The sequence below is a fragment of the Oncorhynchus tshawytscha genome, linkage group LG20, assembly GCF_018296145.1.
Source record: "Oncorhynchus tshawytscha isolate Ot180627B linkage group LG20, Otsh_v2.0, whole genome shotgun sequence".
Taxonomy (NCBI): Eukaryota; Metazoa; Chordata; class Actinopteri; order Salmoniformes; family Salmonidae; genus Oncorhynchus; species Oncorhynchus tshawytscha.
In genome coordinates, this window is record NC_056448.1 from 50190470 (window position 1) to 50208354 (window position 17885).

At 44.1% G+C, this 17885-nt stretch overlaps 1 protein-coding gene across 1 annotated transcript in view; it reads left to right on the forward strand.

Moving 5' to 3' along the window:
* LOC112240124 (glutamate receptor ionotropic, NMDA 3A-like) overlaps positions 1–17755 on the forward strand; it is a 27128-nt gene extending 9373 nt beyond the window's left edge. The window contains exons 3-10 of the mRNA XM_042302787.1: positions 1005–1859; positions 4875–5020; positions 7960–8075; positions 10032–10183; positions 13434–13595; positions 14948–15018; positions 15678–15858; positions 17434–17755. Of these exons, the coding sequence (XP_042158721.1) occupies positions 1005–1859; positions 4875–5020; positions 7960–8075; positions 10032–10183; positions 13434–13595; positions 14948–15018; positions 15678–15858; positions 17434–17658 (1908 nt within the window). The 3' untranslated portion in view covers positions 17659–17755. The remainder of the gene's footprint in view (positions 1–1004; positions 1860–4874; positions 5021–7959; positions 8076–10031; positions 10184–13433; positions 13596–14947; positions 15019–15677; positions 15859–17433) is intronic.
* The last annotated feature ends 130 nt before the right edge of the window (positions 17756–17885 follow it).

Below are 17885 nucleotides of genomic sequence, written 5' to 3' on the forward strand. Positions count from 1 at the left end.
CCCCCTGGTAATGAGCACTCAACTTATAAACAATTCCCCACACTTCCCTACCAGTGAATCAAAGACATTCTCCCTCTTCCCTACCAGCGAATCAAGGACATTCTCCTTCTTCCCTACCAGCGAATCAAGGACATTCTCCTTCTTCCCTACCATCAAATCAAGGACATTCCCTCCCTCTCCCTACCATCAAGTACATTCTCCCTGTTCCCTATCAGCTCATCAAGGACATTCTCTCTCTTCCCTACCATCAAATCAAGTACATTCTCCCTGTTCCCTACCAGCTCATCAAGGACATTCTCCCTCTTCTCTACCAACAAATCAAGTACATTCTCCCTGTTCCCTACCAGCTCATCAAGGACATTCTCCCTCTTCTCTACCATCAAATCAAGGACATTCTCCCTGTTCCCTACCAGCTCATCAAGGACATTCTCCCTCTTCCCTACCAGCGAATCAGGGATATTCTGATAAGCGTGACAAAGTTTGATGATGTAATGTTACAAGTAAAGTAGGAAGACCAGGTTTTAAAAGGCAACAGGATATTAATGTGACGTGAAGGAGGTGTTTCCATGTGGTCTGGAGAAGCGGTTTAATGCTCTGACTGAATGGAAGCTGATAATTATTAGTTTTTTACTCTGCTGGTCTCAGCAGGTCCCAGGAAGAAATGACGAGTCCTCGCTTTCCGAGACCGAGTACCAATGTATCCGACACCGAGACAAGACCGAGACACTCAATATGTTGACTCCAGTACTACAACACTAGCTCATGGACTATGCTGCCTGGACTAGAACATTATAGCCTGGGTACCAGACCTGTTTGTGCTATTATTCCTCTCCTTGCCACCTCTTGTCAGATGCCCAAAAATGTAAATGCTGCTGCTACGGTTAACCTCTCTTTTCCACCTTCCTCATGTTTTCTTTCTCTCTCTTTCCTTCCTTCTCCCTCTCTCCTTCTACCCCTCCCTTCCTCCCTCCCTGATGGACTATGTTGCCTGGTCTAACAAACAGGCATCCTATCAGGGCGGGGACTGGAGGTACCTGTCGCGGCTCCATCTGCGGGTGGTCACCCTGGTGGAGCACCCCTTCGTCTTCACCCGGGAGGTGGATGAGGACGGTCTCTGTCCCGCTGGTCAGCTCTGCCTGAACCCACTCACCAACAACACAGCCCTGCTCCAGTCTCTCTTCCTCCAGATGCGGGGGCCTAACGACAGCATTCCCATGGAGTATAAGAAGTGTTGCTACGGCTACTGCGTCGATCTACTGGAGAAACTGGCGGAGGACATGGGGTTTGACTTCGACCTGTATATTGTAGGCGACGGCAAGTATGGTGGGTTTACAAACGGACGCTGGACAGGGCTGGTGGGGGATCTACTCAGCGGAGCGGCCCACCTAGCCGTCACATCTTTCAGTATCAACTCGGCCCGGAGCAGGGTTATAGACTTCACCTCCCCGTTCTTCTCCACCTCTCTGGGCATCCTGGTACGGACCCGGGATACGGCCGCGCCCATCGGGGCATTCATGTGGCCCCTGCACTGGTCCATGTGGCTGGGGATATTCGTCTCGCTACACGTTACTGCCGTGTTCCTGACCATCTACGAGTGGAACAGCCCGTTTGGGATGACGCCGCGAGGCAGGAACAGAGATAAGGTGTTCTCCTTCTCCTCGGCTCTGAACGTCTGCTATGCCATCCTGTTTGGCCGTACAGCTGCCATTAAACCTCCTAAGTGCTGGACGGGGCGGTTCCTCATGAATCTCTGGGCTATCTTCTGCCTGTTCTGTCTGTCCACCTACACAGCCAATCTGGCCGCCGTCATGGTGGGGGAGAAAACATTCCAGCAACTCTCAGGAATACACGATCCAAAGGTAGGAAAACTCAGCTGTATTAACTCCTGTCCAGTACTACAACACGTGCATAAATAGTGCACCGTAGGGTGTTGTGGGGCTGAGGCCTGAAGCTAGATAGAAGGGCCGAGAGGGGGGGAGGGGCCTGTTTTAGAAGGGTTAAGGAGAGGGAGAGGGACTGAGGAGGGGCTGGGAAGAGGGAGAGGGGAGAGGGGCCTGGGAGGGGGCTGGGAATAGGGGCTGGGGTATGGGGAGAGGGACAGGGGCCTGGGAGAGGGCCCTGGGAGAGGGGCCTGGGGAGAGGGAAAGGGGCTGGGAGAGGGGTTAGGGAGAGGGCCCTGGGAGAGAGCCTGGGGAGAGGGGTTAGGGAGAGGGGAGAGGGCCCTGGGTTAGGGAGAGGGGAGAGGGCCCTGGGAGAGTGGCTGGGGTATGGGGAGAGGGAAAGGGACTGGGAAAGAGTCCTGGGGAGAGGGGTTAGGAGGAGGTTAGGGAGAGGGGAGAGGGCCCTGGGAGAGGGGTTAGGGACAGGGGTTAGGGAGGGCCCTGGGAGAGGGGTTAGGGAGAGGGCCTGGGGAGAGGGGAGAGGGCCCTGGGAGAGGGGTTAGGGACAGGGGTTAGGGAGAGGGCCCTGGGAGAGGGGTTAGGGAGAGGGCCTGGGAGAGGGGAGAGGGCCCTGGGAGAGTGGCTGGGGTATGGTGCTGGATGAGGCATAAGGTTCAGGAGGTTATGGATTTTACAATGGAGAGGAGTTGAAGTGAAAAGGTATTTTTGAAAAGAGTCCAGTAGATTAATGAGGGTTGCAGTATTGTGGAGAGTTCCAGTTTAAAGTGCAGTATCATCACAATTAATCAGTGGTCTGTCTGGGACAGTCCGACTGGTCTAAGCAACTGCCTTCAGAATAGGTCATATAATGTATCGGTGTGAATCTGGGATCAAATTCACCCCACTGCTATTCTAGATAACCCTCTCATCCTATCTTTCCTGTCAGTCTTTCACTGTCCTGTCTAAACAATACATGTGAAATGGTTGGACAGCTCAACTCCTTTAAAAATAAAACAAATAACAATCACAATTAAAGGTAACAGGAGCTAAGAGAGCTCTGTAACAGGTAAGCTGTGATGAGGAAGTAATAGACCACAGTTACAGGAGGTTACAGACCACAGTTACAGGAGGTTACAGACCACAGTTACAGGAGGTTACAGACCACAGTTACAGGAGGTTACAGACCACAGTTACAGGAGGTTACAGACCACAGTTACAGGAGGTTTCAGACCACAATTACAGGAGGTTACAGACCACAGTTAAAGGTTGCAGACCACAGTTAAAGGTTACAGACCACAGTTAAAGGTTACAGACCACAGTTACAGGAGGTTACAGACCACAGTTACAGGAGGTATAAATGTACTCAATTTACAGGATGCTTTAGACTACAGTTACAGGAGGTTACAGACCACAGTTACAGGAGGTTACAGACCACAGTTACAGGAGGTTACAGACTAAAGTTACAGGAGGTAATAGACTACTCTAACAGTTACATGAGGTACTTGACCACTCTAACAGTTACAGGAGGTACTAGACCACTCTAACAGTTACAGGAGGCACTAGACCACACTAACAGTTACAGGAAGTAATAGACCACACTAACAGTTACAGGAAGTAATAGACCACAGTAACAGTTACCGGAGGTACTAGACCACAGTAACAGTTACCGGAGGTACTAGACCACAGTAACAGTTACAGGGGGTACTAGACCACACTAACAGTTACAGGAGGTACTAGACCACAGTAACAGTTACAGGGGGTGATAGACCACAGTAACAGTTACAGGAGGTACTAGACCACAGTAACAGTTACAGGGGGTGATAGACCACAGTAACAGTTACCGGAGGTACTAGACCACTGTAACAGTTACGGGAGGTACAGACCACTAACAGTTACAGGGGGTGATAGACCACACTAACAGTTACAGGAGGTACTAGACCACTAACAGTTACAGGGGGTGATAGACCACACTAACAGTTACAGGAGGTACTAGACCACTAACATTTACAGGGGGTGATAGACCACACTAACAGTTACAGGAGGTACTAGATCACTAACAGTTACAGGGGTGATAGACCACTCTAACAGTTACAGGAGGTACTAGACCACTAACAGTTACAGGGGGTGATAGACCACTCTAACAGTTACAGGAGGTACTAGACCACAGTAACAGTTACGGGAGGTACTAGACCACACTAACAGTTACAGGAGGTATTAGACCACAGTAACAGTTACAGGGGGTGATAGACCACACTAACAGTTACAGGAGGTACTAGACCACTAACATTTACAGGGGGTGATAGACAACACTAACAGTTACAGGAGGTACTAGACCACTAACAGTTACAGGGGTGATAGACCACTCTAACAGTTACAGGAGGTACTAGACCACTAACAGTTACAGGGGTGATAGACCACTAACAGTTACAGGAGGTACTAGACCACTAACAGTTACAGGGGTGATAGACCACACTAACAGTTACAGGAGGTACTAGACCACTAACAGTTACAGGGGTGATAGACCACTCTAACAGTTACAGGAGGTACTAGATCACTAACAGTTACAGGGGTGATAGACCACTCTAACAGTTACAGGAGGTACTAGACCACTAACAGTTACAGGGGTGATAGACCACTAACAGTTACAGGAGGTACTAGACCACTAACAGTTACAGGGGTGATAGACCACTCTAACAGTTACAGGAGGTACTAGACCACTAACAGTTACAGGGGGTGATAGACCACTAACAGTTACAGGAGGTACTAGACCACTAACAGTTACAGGGGGTGATAGACCACTAACAGTTACAGGAGGTACTAGACCACTAACAGTTACAGGGGTGATAGACAACACTAACAGTTACAGGAGGTACTAGATCACTAACAGTTACAGGGGTGATAGACCACTCTAACAGTTACAGGAGGTACTAGACCACTAACAGTTACAGGGGGTGATAGACCACTCAAACAGTTCCTTGTTTTCTGTTCTTCCAGCTTCATCACCCATCACAGGGTTTCCGCTTCGCCACGGTCCGGGAGAGCAGTGCCGAGGATTACCTGAAGAAAAGCTTTCCAGAGATGCACGAATACATGAGACGGTACAACGTACCAGCAACCCCAGATGGAATAGAACATCTGAAGTGAGTCATGACTGTAAAGTACTGACTCATCACAGCTTTAACATGGGTACCAACATGATACAGTACTGACTCATCACAGCTTTAACATGGGTACCAACATGATACAGTACTGACTCATCACAGCTTTAACATGGGTACCAACATGATACAGTACTGACTCATCACAGCTTTAACATGGGTACCAACATGATACAATACTGACTCATCACAGCTTTAACATGGGTACCAACATGATACAATACTGACTCATCACAGCTTTAACATGGGTACCAATACAGGCTTTATACAGGGAGACTTCATAACAGTTCTGAATATGTCCCACTCATAATACTCTGCCACAAAGTAGATTTAACACGTTTAGTTCTGCAGTAAAACACCATAATACTCTAGATTTAACACGTTTAGTTCTGCAGTAAAACACCATAATACTCTAGATTTAACACGTTTAGTACTGCAGTAAAACACCATAATACTCTAGATTTAACACGTTTAGTACTGCAGTAAAACACCATAATACTCTAGATTTAACACGTTTAGTACTGCAGTAAAACACCATAATACTCTGCCACACAGGGCTCGTTTTAACACGGACAATAAGAGGTCAATAGGAATGTCTCCATCTATTGACAGTATGTGAGTGACATCGTTAGTGGCTCTGTGCTCTGCTCCATCCTCTCCAGTGATACACGTATTTGAAACCCAGGTCTACTGGAGGTGCTAGCTATGCATCTCGCTATGTGGCCTTTGATCCTCTCCTATATCTGCTACTCAATCTGAAACTGTTTCTCAAGTCATCTCACATCTTCTCTGGAGGAGAGCAGAGTTACTGGAACTGAGGGCAGACAGCTCGGGGCTGAGGGCAGACGGCTCGGGGCTGAGGGCAGGTTGGGTGTGGTGACATATACTGTACCAGTCAAAAGTTTGGACACCTACTCATTCAAGGGTTTTTCCTTATTTTTCCTATTTTCTACGTTGTAGAATAATGGTGAAGACAAAAAAAAACGATAACTTAATACATATGGAATCATGTAGTAACCAAAAAAGTGTTAAATAAATCAAAATACACATGAAGCTGGTTGAGAGAATGCCAAGATTGTGCAAAGCTGTCATCAAGGCAAACACTTGGCTACTTTGAAGAATCTAAAATCTATTTTGATTTGTTTAACACTATTTTTTGGTTACTACATAATTCCATATGTGTTATTTCATCGTTTTGATGTCGTCACTATTATTCTACAATGTAGAAAATAGTCAAAATAAAGAAAAACCTTTGAATGAGTAGGTGTCCAAACTTTTGACTGGTAATGTACATACCTTTCTCTCTGTGTGAGGGAGGTGAGGAGATGACTGAAGACTTGCACCTGCTCGCCACTGATCAGATCCTTCTGGAACGTATTCTGATAAGGAGGTGCATACCGTATCGGCTTGCCTGAGTTTCTTTCAGAGCCAGAGATAGCCCTCCCACATCTTTACTATAGCCAGCAATATATATTAGTATGCACTGCATGAAAAAGGGCTTAACATGTGGACCCCTGGAAGTTATTAAAAAATAGAAGTGAAAAATAGCTAACGGCAGGCAGTCTAACGATTAAGAGCGTTGGGCCAGTTACCAAAAGGTAGCTGGTTCGAATCCCCGAGCTGCCTAGGTGAAAAGTCTGTCTGTGCCCTTGAGCAAGGCACTTCACCGTAATTGTTCCAATAAGTCACTCTGGATACGTGTCTGCTAAATGGCAACCATGTAAAATGTTGCATGTCTAACATCAGTAAGACTCAATCATGGACACTCTTACTGACAGTTGTGGCTGCTTTGTGTGATGTATTGTTGTCTCTACCTTCTTGCCCTTTGTGCTGTTTGTGCCTATAATCTTTGTACCCTGTTTTGTGCTGCTATCATGTTGTGTTGTCATGTTGTGTTGCTACCATGCTGTGTTGTCACATTGTATTGCTACCATGCTGTGTTGTCACATTGTATTGCTACCATGCTGTGTTGTCACATTGTATTGCTACCATGCTGTGTTGTATTTTTGCGTTGCTACCATGCTGTGTTGTCATGTTGTGTTGCTACCATGCTGTGTTGTTTTTCTACCATGCTGTGTTGTCATGTGTTGCTGCCATGCTGTGTTGTTGTGTTGATGTGTTGTTGTGTTGCTGCCATGCTGTGTTGTTGTGTTGCTGCCATGCTGTGTTGTTGTGTTTGCTGCCATGCTGTGTTGTCATGTTGTGTTGCTGCCAGGCTGTGTTGTCATGTTGTGTTGCTGCCATGCTGTGTTGCTGCATGCTGTGTTGTCATGTGTTGTTGCCATGCTGTGTTGTCATGTGTTGTTGCCATGCTGTGTTGTCATGTGTTGCTGCCATGCTGTGTTGTCATGTGTTGTTGCCATGCTGTGTTGTTGTGTTGCTGCCATGCTGTGTTGTCATGTTTTGTTGCTGCCATGCTGTGTTGTTGTGTTGCTACCATGCTGTGTTGTTGTGTTTTGTTGCTGCCATGCTGTGTTGCTGTGTTGCTGCTACCATGCTGTGTTGTTGTGTTGCTACCATGCTGTGTTGTTGTGTTGTGTTGCTGCCATGCTGTGTTGTCCATGCTGTGTTGCTGCCATGCTGTGTTATGTTTTGTTGCTGCCATGCTGTGTTGTTGTGTTGCTGTGTTGTGTGCCATGCTGTGTTGTCATGTTGTGTTGCTGCCATGCTGTGTTGTCATGTTTTGTTGCTGCCATGCTGTGTTGTCTGTTTGTGTTGCTGCCATGCTGTGTTGTCATGTTGTTGCTGCCATGCTGTGTTGTCATGTTTTGTTGCTGCCATGCTGTGTTGTCATGTTTTGTTGCTGCCATGCTGTGTTGTCATGTTTTGTTGCTGCCATGCTGTGTTGTCATGTTGCTGCCATGCTGTGTTGACTCTTGTCGTGATGTGTGTATTCAGTAGCAAATTGTGTGTCTTTTCAGGCATGATCCACAGCAACTGGATGCTTTCATCATGGACAAGGCCTTACTAGACCACGAGGTGTCTATAGATGCAGAATGCAAGACACTCACTGTGGGGAAACCATTTGCAATTGAAGGCAAGTAGATTGACATGAAATAAGGTGTTAATTCTGTATCCATAATGAAGAGGAACAAGACAGGTACGCCCTCTCTCCCCTCTCCTTTTTGTGCTAGCTACAGAAACACTGGTAGAAAGGATAAGACAAGACACTATAATATAGAACCACTGGTAGAAAGGATAAGACAAGACATTATAATATAGAACCACTGGTATAAAGGATAAGACAAGACATTATAATATAGAACCACTGGTATAAAGGATAAGACAAGACACTATAATATAGAACCACTGGTAGAAAGGATAAGACAAGACATTATAATATAGAACCACTGGTAGAAAGGATAAGACAAGACATTATAATATAGAACCACTGGTATAAAGGATAAGACAAGACATTATAATATAGAACCACTGGTATAAAGGATAAGACAAGACATTATAATATAGAACCACTGGTATAAAGGATAAGACAAGACATTATAATATAGAACCACTGGTAGAAAGGATAAGACAAGACATTATAATATAGAACCACTGGTAGAAAGGATAAGACAAGACACTATAATATAGAACCACTGGTATAAAGGATAAGACAAGACATTATAATATAGAACCACTGGTATAAAGGATAAGACAAGACATTATAATATAGAACCACTGGTAGAAAGGATAAGACAAGACACTATAATATAGAACCACTGGTAGAAAGGATAAGACAAGACATTATAATATAGAACCACTGGTATAAAGGATAAGACAAGACATTATAATATAGAACCACTGGTAGAAAGGATGAGACAAGACATTATAATATAGAACCACTGGTAGAAAGGATAAGACAAGACATTACAAGACACTATAATATAGAACCACTGGTAGAAAGGATAAGACAAGACATTATAATATAGAACCACTGGTATAAAGGATAAGACAAGACATTATAATATAGAACCACTGGTAGAAAGGATAAGACAAGACATTATAATATAGAACCACTGGTAGAAAGGATAAGACAAGACATTCTAATATAGAACCACTGGTAGAAAGGATAAGACAAGACATTATAATATAGAACCACTGGTAGAAAGGATAAGACAAGACATTACAAGACATATAATATAGAACCACTGGTAGAAAGGATGAGACAAGACATTATAATATAGAACCACTGGTAGAAAGGATAAGACAAGACATTATAATATAGAACCACTGGTATAAAGGATAAGACAAGACATTATAATATAGAACCACTGGTAGAAAGGATAAGACAAGACACTATAATATAGAACCACTGGTAGAAAGGATAAGACAAGACATTATAATATAGAACCACTGGTATAAAGGATAAGACAAGACATTATAATATAGAACCACTGGTAGAAAGGATAAGACAAGACATTATAATATAGAACCACTGGTATAAAGGATAAGACAAGACATTATAATATAGAAGTCATTATGTCTGTTCCCAGGTTACGGCATCGGCCTGCTGTGTTTTCTAAGTCATTATGTCTGTTCCCAGGTTACGGCATCGGCCTGCTGTGTTTTCTAAGTCATTATGTCTGTTCCCAGGTTACATCATCTGCCTGCTGTGTTTTCTGTCTGTTCCCAGGCTACGGCATCGGCCTGCTGTGTTTTCTATCTGTTCCCAGGTTACGGCATCGGCCTGCTGTGTTTTCTATCTGTTCCCAGGTTACGGCATCGGCCTGCTGTGTTTTCTATCTGTTCCCAGGTTACGGCATCGGCCTGCTGTGTTTTCTGTCTGTTCCCAGGTTACGGCATCGGCCTGCTGTGTTTTCTATCTGTTCCCAGGTTACGGCATCGGCCTGCTGTGTTTTCTATCTGTTCCCAGGTTACGGCATCGGCCTGCTGTGTTTTCTATCTGTTCCCAGGTTACGGCATCGGCCTGCTGTGTTTTCTATCTGTTCCCAGGTTACATCATCGGCCTGCTGTGTTTTCTGTCTGTTCCCAGGCTACGGCATCGGCCTGCGCCAGAACTCCCACCTGACCTCTAATATCTCAGAGCTGGTGAGCCAGTACAAGTCTGACGGCTTCATAGACATGCTACATGATAAGTGGTACAAGGTGGTGCCCTGTGGGAAACGGAGCTTCGCAGTCACAGAGGTAATGTACATCATACTACTTCAACCAGTCACAGAGGTAATGTACATCATACTACTTCAATCAGTCACAGAGGTAATGTACATCATACTACTTCAACCAGTCACAGAGGTAATGTACATCACTCTACTTCAACCAGTCACAGAGGTAATGTACATCACTCTACTTCAACCAGTCACAGAGGTAATGTACATCATACCTCTTCAACCAGTCACAGAGGTAAATCAAATCAAATCAAATTTATTTATATAGCCCTTCGTACATCAGCTGATATCTCAAAGTGCTGTACAGAAACCCAGCCTAAAACCCCAAACAGCAAGCAATGCAGGTGTAGAAGCACAGTGGCTAGGAAAAACTCCCTAGAAAGGCCAAAACCTAGGAAGAAACCTAGAGAGGAACCAGGCTATGTGGGGTGGCCAGTCCTCTTCTGGCTGTGCCGGGTGGAGATTATAACAGAACATGGCCAAGATGTTCAAATGTTCATAAATGACCAGCATGTTTGAATAATAAGAAGGCAGAACAGTTGAAACTGGAGCAGCAGCACGGCCAGGTGGACTGGGGACAGCAAGGAGTCATCATGTCAGGTAATCCTGGGGCATGGTCCTAGGGCTCAGGTCCTCCGAGAGAGAAAGAAAGAGAGAATTAGAGAACGCACACTTAGATTCACACAGGACACCGAATAGGACAGGAGAAGTACTCCAGATATAACAAACTGACCCTAGCCCCCCGACACATAAACTACTGCAGCATAAATACTGGAGGCTGAGACAGGAGGGGTCAGGAGACACTGTGGACCCATCCGAGGACACCCCCGGACAGGGCCAAACAGGAAGTACATCATACCTCTTCAACCAGTCACAGAGGAAATGTAGCGCAGCTTAGAGGGAATATTGCCAGTGGAAACCATTTAGATGCCGAGGAAGATTTTGACCAATTGGAATACAAGACATCCTCATCAGAAAGATCAGCTCCCATTGTGTGCTAAAAGAGATCAACACAACCAGATTAAAACGACCGTTAGTCCTCACCAGGAACAGAGCGATACAGCTACCAAGGATGAACCCAGCGATGACATCAGAATAGTGGTTCCGGTACTCCGAGACCCGGTTGAGCCCGGCGAGGAATGCTGTACAGAGGGTGCCCAGGCACAGCACCGGTTTGGCCAGGCGACTACTCTTAGTCTTTATGGTGCTAGTGATGTACATCTGGAACAGGGAGAGACAGGGGGAGGCAGGGAGAGACATGATGAGAGGTAGTAACTGTCTCTATGGTGTCTGCCCAAGCTAAAAATGTCTCCATCATCATAATAAAGTTGGGCCAGTTCCAGCAGTACTCACAGTGACGCAGACAGCAGAGTAACAATGACTACATTCTACTGTAATACTCATTCTGATTATCATAACCCTCACAGTGACATAGACAGCAGAGTAGACGCTGAGCGACGCGTCTTTGGAAGGGAAGGAGCGTCGAGCCTTCTCCACGACGACCGGGCTGCCGGTACAGATGTTACCATTGGAGATGAACTGGTGGTTGAAGCGACACTCGGTGCCGGTGTAGTTGGGCTTACACACAGACAGGAAGTACGGCGCCAGGTTGCCCGTCACCACCTGCCCCGCGTTTACAAAGATGTCTGTCGCAAACAGACCAAACGCAAACACACCTGGAAAGAGAGAGAGATGAACAGAGAGAGAAAAGATAGAGACACATGAAACTAAATGCTTCATTTCCAATGTTCATGAAATATGACTTATTATCTGCCCTTTATATTGTAATACTCTGAGCCTGGTGGTGCCCCTCTGTCTGGGGGGTCCTGTGTTCTGGAGGGAGAGACTGAGAACAATGGGCTGGGTTGTGTCCCAAATGGAACCATATCCCCTACACAGTGCACTACTTTTGACCAGGGTCCTGTGTGTGCTGGTCAAAGTAGTGTACTATGTAAGGAATACAGTGCCATTTTGGGATGCATTTTAACACAGACGTAGTGTAACACGGTGTCATTGAGCACTGTAACAGACGTAGTGTAACACGGTGTCATTGAGCACCCTGACACGGTGTCATTGAGCACCCTGACACGGTGTCATTGAGCACCCTGACACGGTGTCATTGAGCACCCTGACACGGTGTCATTGAGCACCCTGACACGGTGTCATTGAGCACCCTGACAGACGTTCTACTAGAGAGAAGGGTCGTCAGTAGAAACCGTGAAGACATCTTGGAGAGTTCCAAACTGCTCTCATAATTACAGCTTCAATCACACTAACTGAATGGGCCCCATGTTAATCTGCAGCAGATGTTTGTATGAAAGCCTAATGGTTAAGAGAAGGTGGGCCAGTGACAAAGGTTGCTGGTTCAAATCCCTGAGCTAGAGAGGAACCTAGAGAGGAACCAGGCTATGTGGGGTGGCCAGTCCTCTTCTGGCTGTGCCGGGTGGAGATTATAACAGAACATGGCCAAGATGTTCAAATGTTCATAAATGACCAGCATGTTCGAATAATAAGAAGGCAGAACAGTTGAAACTGGAGCAGCAGCACGGCCAGGTGGACTGGGGACAGCAAGGAGTCATCATGTCAGGTAATCCTGGGGCATGGTCCTAGGGCTCAGGTCCTCCGAGAGAGAAAGAAAGAGAGAATTAGAGAACGCACACTTAGATTCACACAGGACACCGAATAGGACAGGAGAAGTACTCCAGATATAACAAACTGACCCTAGCCCCCCGACACATAAACTACTGCAGCATAAATACTGGAGGCTGAGACAGGAGGGGTCAGGAGACACTGTGGACCCATCCGAGGACACCCCCGGACAGGGCCAAACAGGAAGTACATCATACCTCTTCAACCAGTCACAGAGGAAATGTACATCATACTACTTCAATCAGTCACAGAGGTAATGTACTGTACATCATACTACTTCAATCAGTCACAGAGGTAAACGTATATCATACTACTTCAATACAAATACTGATGTACTACATCACAATGCTAAATTATCTCTATTCTGTGATTTCAAAAAGTCTTAATGATGTTCATTATAAATTCCAGAAGCTTGTCGCTGCAACAGAATATAAAACTGCCAATTTGTTTTCTTCAATAATCTTCCATAAATAAGACGCTATTTGAAAAATGTGTGAAATATTTCAGTTTGATTCTTATGCAAGGGAAATGTACAAATTATGAATGTATTGATATGCTGAACTCACAGCATACAGTACAAACTGTTTTATATCCTGTGTGTTTGTCTCTGCTCTCTCCAGACCCTACAGATGGGCATTAAGCATTTCTCAGGCCTGTTTTTGATGCTGTGTGTCGGATTGGGTCTGTCTCTCCTCACCACCCTGGCTGAACACATAATCTACCGCTTTGTCATACCCAGAGTCAAGGAGCCCAAGTTCAAGTACTGGCTGCATACTAGTCAGGTAACTAATTTAACTATCGCTATGTTAACTGGCTGCATACTAGTCAGGTAACTAATTTAACTATCACTATGTTAACTGGCTGCATACTAGTCAGGTAACTAACTTAACATGGTGATAGTTAACCGGCTGCATACTAGTCAGGTAACTAACTTAACATGGTGATAGTTAACCGGCTGCATACTAGTCATACTAGTCAGGTAACTAACTAAACGTAGTGATAGTTAACTGGCTGCATACTAGTCAGGTAACTAATTTAACTATCACTATGTTAACCGGCTGCATACTAGTCAGGTAACTAACTAAACGTAGTGATAGTTAACTGGCTGCATACTAGACAGGTAACTCATTTAACTAACTTCATGAGTCAGGTATAGGTACTAGCTTCATTCTTGGCAGGTAACTAACGTAGCGATCAACTGTCTTTATTAGCTCCCGAGTGCCGCAGCGTTCTAAGGCACCGTAACAATGTTGTGTAACTTCCAGTGTGCTTTTATTGGATACCTTGAGGTTGAACCTGCTTTAAGTTACAGTTTTAACAGTGTCCAAGTAGGCTACTGTGGCTATTTGATCATAATGTAGACCTACCAGAGAGGCCTACCATCAAAAACAATGGAGAAAATGCATCCTGTAACATTTTACCATGGACATATCTCTTCTATCATTCAGCCTACAGTATCAGCTGATGTGTGGTGTTTAATGCAGGTCTACATTCCATTAGATTTAAAACAAAAAACATGCAGGGCTTCACATTAACCTGTTTATCCACTTGTCCTTCAGAAAAGGAGGTGACTGAACATGTTGTTGTTTGATGCAAGAAACCACTTTACAAAATAAAATTGATAATTTTTCCCGTACCATTATTACAGAGAATGAGAAAGATTATGCTAATCAAATCAAATGTATTTATATAGTCCTTCTTACATCAGCTGATATCTCAGTGCTGTACAGAAACCCAGCCTAAAACCCCAAACAGCAAGCAATGCAGGTGTAGAAGCACGGTGGCTAGGAAAAACTCCCTGGAAAGGCCGGAACCTAGGAAGAAACCTAGAGAGGAACCAGGCTATGTGGGGTGGCCAGTCCTCTTCTGGCTGTGCCGGGTGGAGATTATAACGGAACATGGCCAAGATGTTCAAATGTTCATAGATGAACAACATGGTCAAATAATAATAACCTTCTGCCTATTGGCTACTTAGCTTATTCAAGACTGTCTCAAAATACAACACTGCCCCTTTAAGAGAAAAAAAAGCTATTTGGCAGTCCCATTCAGAAATGACTGAAATTCTTCTGAGAATATCATACTTTGGTATCTGTATAGTTTCTGTTTGACATATTATGTCTGCTCTGTCCCACAGAGGTTACATCGAGCAATGAACTCATCTTTCAATGACGATAAACTGCAGACTGTAGCCAAGACAGAAGAAAGGTAACAATGTCCTGTGTACCTTCACATAAAAGCCGCACAGAAACGCACAGAAATATAATTGTCAGTGATGATAGCAAAGACACTATTCCCTACATAGTGCACTACTTTTGACCAGAACCCTATGGAATGAGGGGTCCATTCTTGGACACTTCGAAAACCTATTAGATGAATCACCTTACTAACTGACCGTGGAAAAGATCCTGGAAAAGATCCTATCCATGTCATGTACCATGTACCATGACATGTCAGTCTTGCATATCACTGTAAAATAAAGACCTGACGGACGCCTCACTTTATGTTGCGCTAATGTATAGTCTTAGAAACATGGCTCTCTGTCACAGGAGGCTGGTGGCATCTTATTTGGGAGGACGGGCTCATGATAACGGCTGGAGAATAATTAGTGGAATGGTGTCAAATACATCCAACACATGGTTTCCATTTACTCCATTTCAGCTAATAGTATGACCCCTCCTCCCCTCAGCAGCCTCCACTGGTCTCTGTACATTGTAGATTAGGTTCCCTGTTGGGGTTTTTATCAGCCACTGCCAAATTGACTGTGGAAAAGAACTACAAGGTGACCCGTGGCATATAAAGAATACTGGAAAAAACAAGATCACAACGCCACAAATAAAATCTGTGTTTTTTTGTTCGACCCCAAGGTGCATCATGGGTAACAACAAACAACTGCAGCCATGTGTACCATGGAACAGCTCCAACTGCAACAGGAGGAAGATCCCACCTCAGGAATCCCTGCTAAATGTTCTGGAGTCTCCCCCCTGTGATTGCTCTCCTCCTCCTCCCTCAGCCCCTCCACCTCCTTCCTCTCCTCCTTCTCCTCAGGTAGCATTGCCACCTCAAGCACAGAACACATTTTTAAAACACCTGTAAGAGCTATTTCCTGTATTCTAGAGCCTTAATTAATTCAAATAAAGCTAGCCAATACCAGTAGTTACGATTTATTCATAATGATTTGATCAAATAAGCTCATTTTAAAAATAAATAAAATAATTTCTCTAATTTGCCTTCAGAGTAGCATTCAACCCCCTTGATTTTTTTCGACATTTTGTTGTTTTACAGCCAGAATTTAAAATGGTTTACATTTAGATTTTGTGTCACTAGTCTACAAACAATATCCCAAAATGTCAAAGTTAAATTTAGTTTTTAGTAATGTTTACAAATTTATTAAAAAATTAAAAGCTGAAATGAAGTGACTCAATAAGTATTCAACCCCTTTGTTATGGCAAGCCTAAATAAGTTCAAGAGTAAGAGTTTGCTTAACAAGTCATATAAATTGCATTGACTCACTCTGTGTGAAATAATAGTGTTTAACATGATTTTTAAACGACTACCTCACCTCTGTACCCCACACATACAATCATATGTAAGGTCTCTCAGTCAATCAGTGCATTTCAAGCACAGATTCAACCAAAGTCCAGGGAGGTTTTCTGATGCCTGGCAAAGAAGGGCACCTATTGGTAGATGGGTAAAAAAAATCTGACAAAGGCATATCCCTTTTTATTTTACTTTTATTTACCTTAATTTAACCCTTTGAGCATGGTGTAGTTATTAATTACCCTTTGGATGGTGTAGAGGAAGGAGTTTAACGGCCGGGACAGGAGAAAACTGAAGATGGATCAACAACATTGTAGTTACTCCACAATACTAACCTAAATGACAGAGTCAAAAGAAGGAAGCCCGTACAGAATACAATTATTCCAAAACATGCATCCTATTTCCAACAAGGCACTAAATTAATACTGCAAAGAATGACATTTTTGTCCTGAATACAAAGCGTTATTGTGTGCAAATCCAACAACACACTCTTCATATTTTCAAGCATCGTGGTGGCTGCATCATGTTATGGGTATGCTTGTCATTTTTCTGCACAGGCAAAATTCTAGAGTAAAACTTCATTCCCCTTTTGAGCAGGACAATAACCTAAAACACAAGGCCAAATCTACACTGCTTACCAAGACAATATTGAATGTTCCTGAGTGGCCTAGTTACAATTTACTAAAACTGGCTTGAATCTATGGCAAGACTTGTCTAGCAAAGATTATCAACCAACTTGACAGAGCTTGAAGAATTTTTTAAAGATTGATGAGCAAATATTGTACAATCCAGGTGTGCAAAGCTCTTAGAGACTCATAGCTATAATTGCTGACAGGTGTTTCTAACCTAATCAAGAGCTCTTATTGTTTTATTTTTTATATTTTAGACATTTTTACAATTTCTCTTCAACTTTCACATTATTTTTCTATTTTTGTGTAGATTTAAATTAAATCCCACTTTGTAAAGTAACAAAATGTGGAAAACGTCCAGGGGGTTGAATACTCTCTGAAGCACTGTAATTTATATTTTAATTGGGGGGATTGGGTGTCCAAATGTATCTTATTTTGTCCTCTTCCTCCACAGGTGAAGAGCCTGGTCCCCCGGCAGGCAACATCTAACGGGAGGACAGACCAGGTGGGTCTGCAGGCCAGGACCAACCCCATGCTGCAGGAGCTGTCAGAGCTGGAGACACACATCACCATCATCAAACAACAGCTGCACATCGCCATGATGAAGAAGAGGGAGCTGGAGCAACCAGGAGAAACACATGACAGAGTAGAGACTGATACCAGCAGAAACACAACATGACAGAGTAGAGACTGATACCAGCAGAAACACAACATGACAGAGTAGAGACTGATACCAGCAGAAACACAACATGACAGAGTAGAGACTGGTACCAACAGAAACACAACATGACAGAGTAGAGATTGGTACCAGCAGAAACACAACATGACAGAGTAGAGACTGATACCAGCAGAAACACAACATGACAGAGTAGAGACTGATACCAGCAGAAACACAACATGACAGAG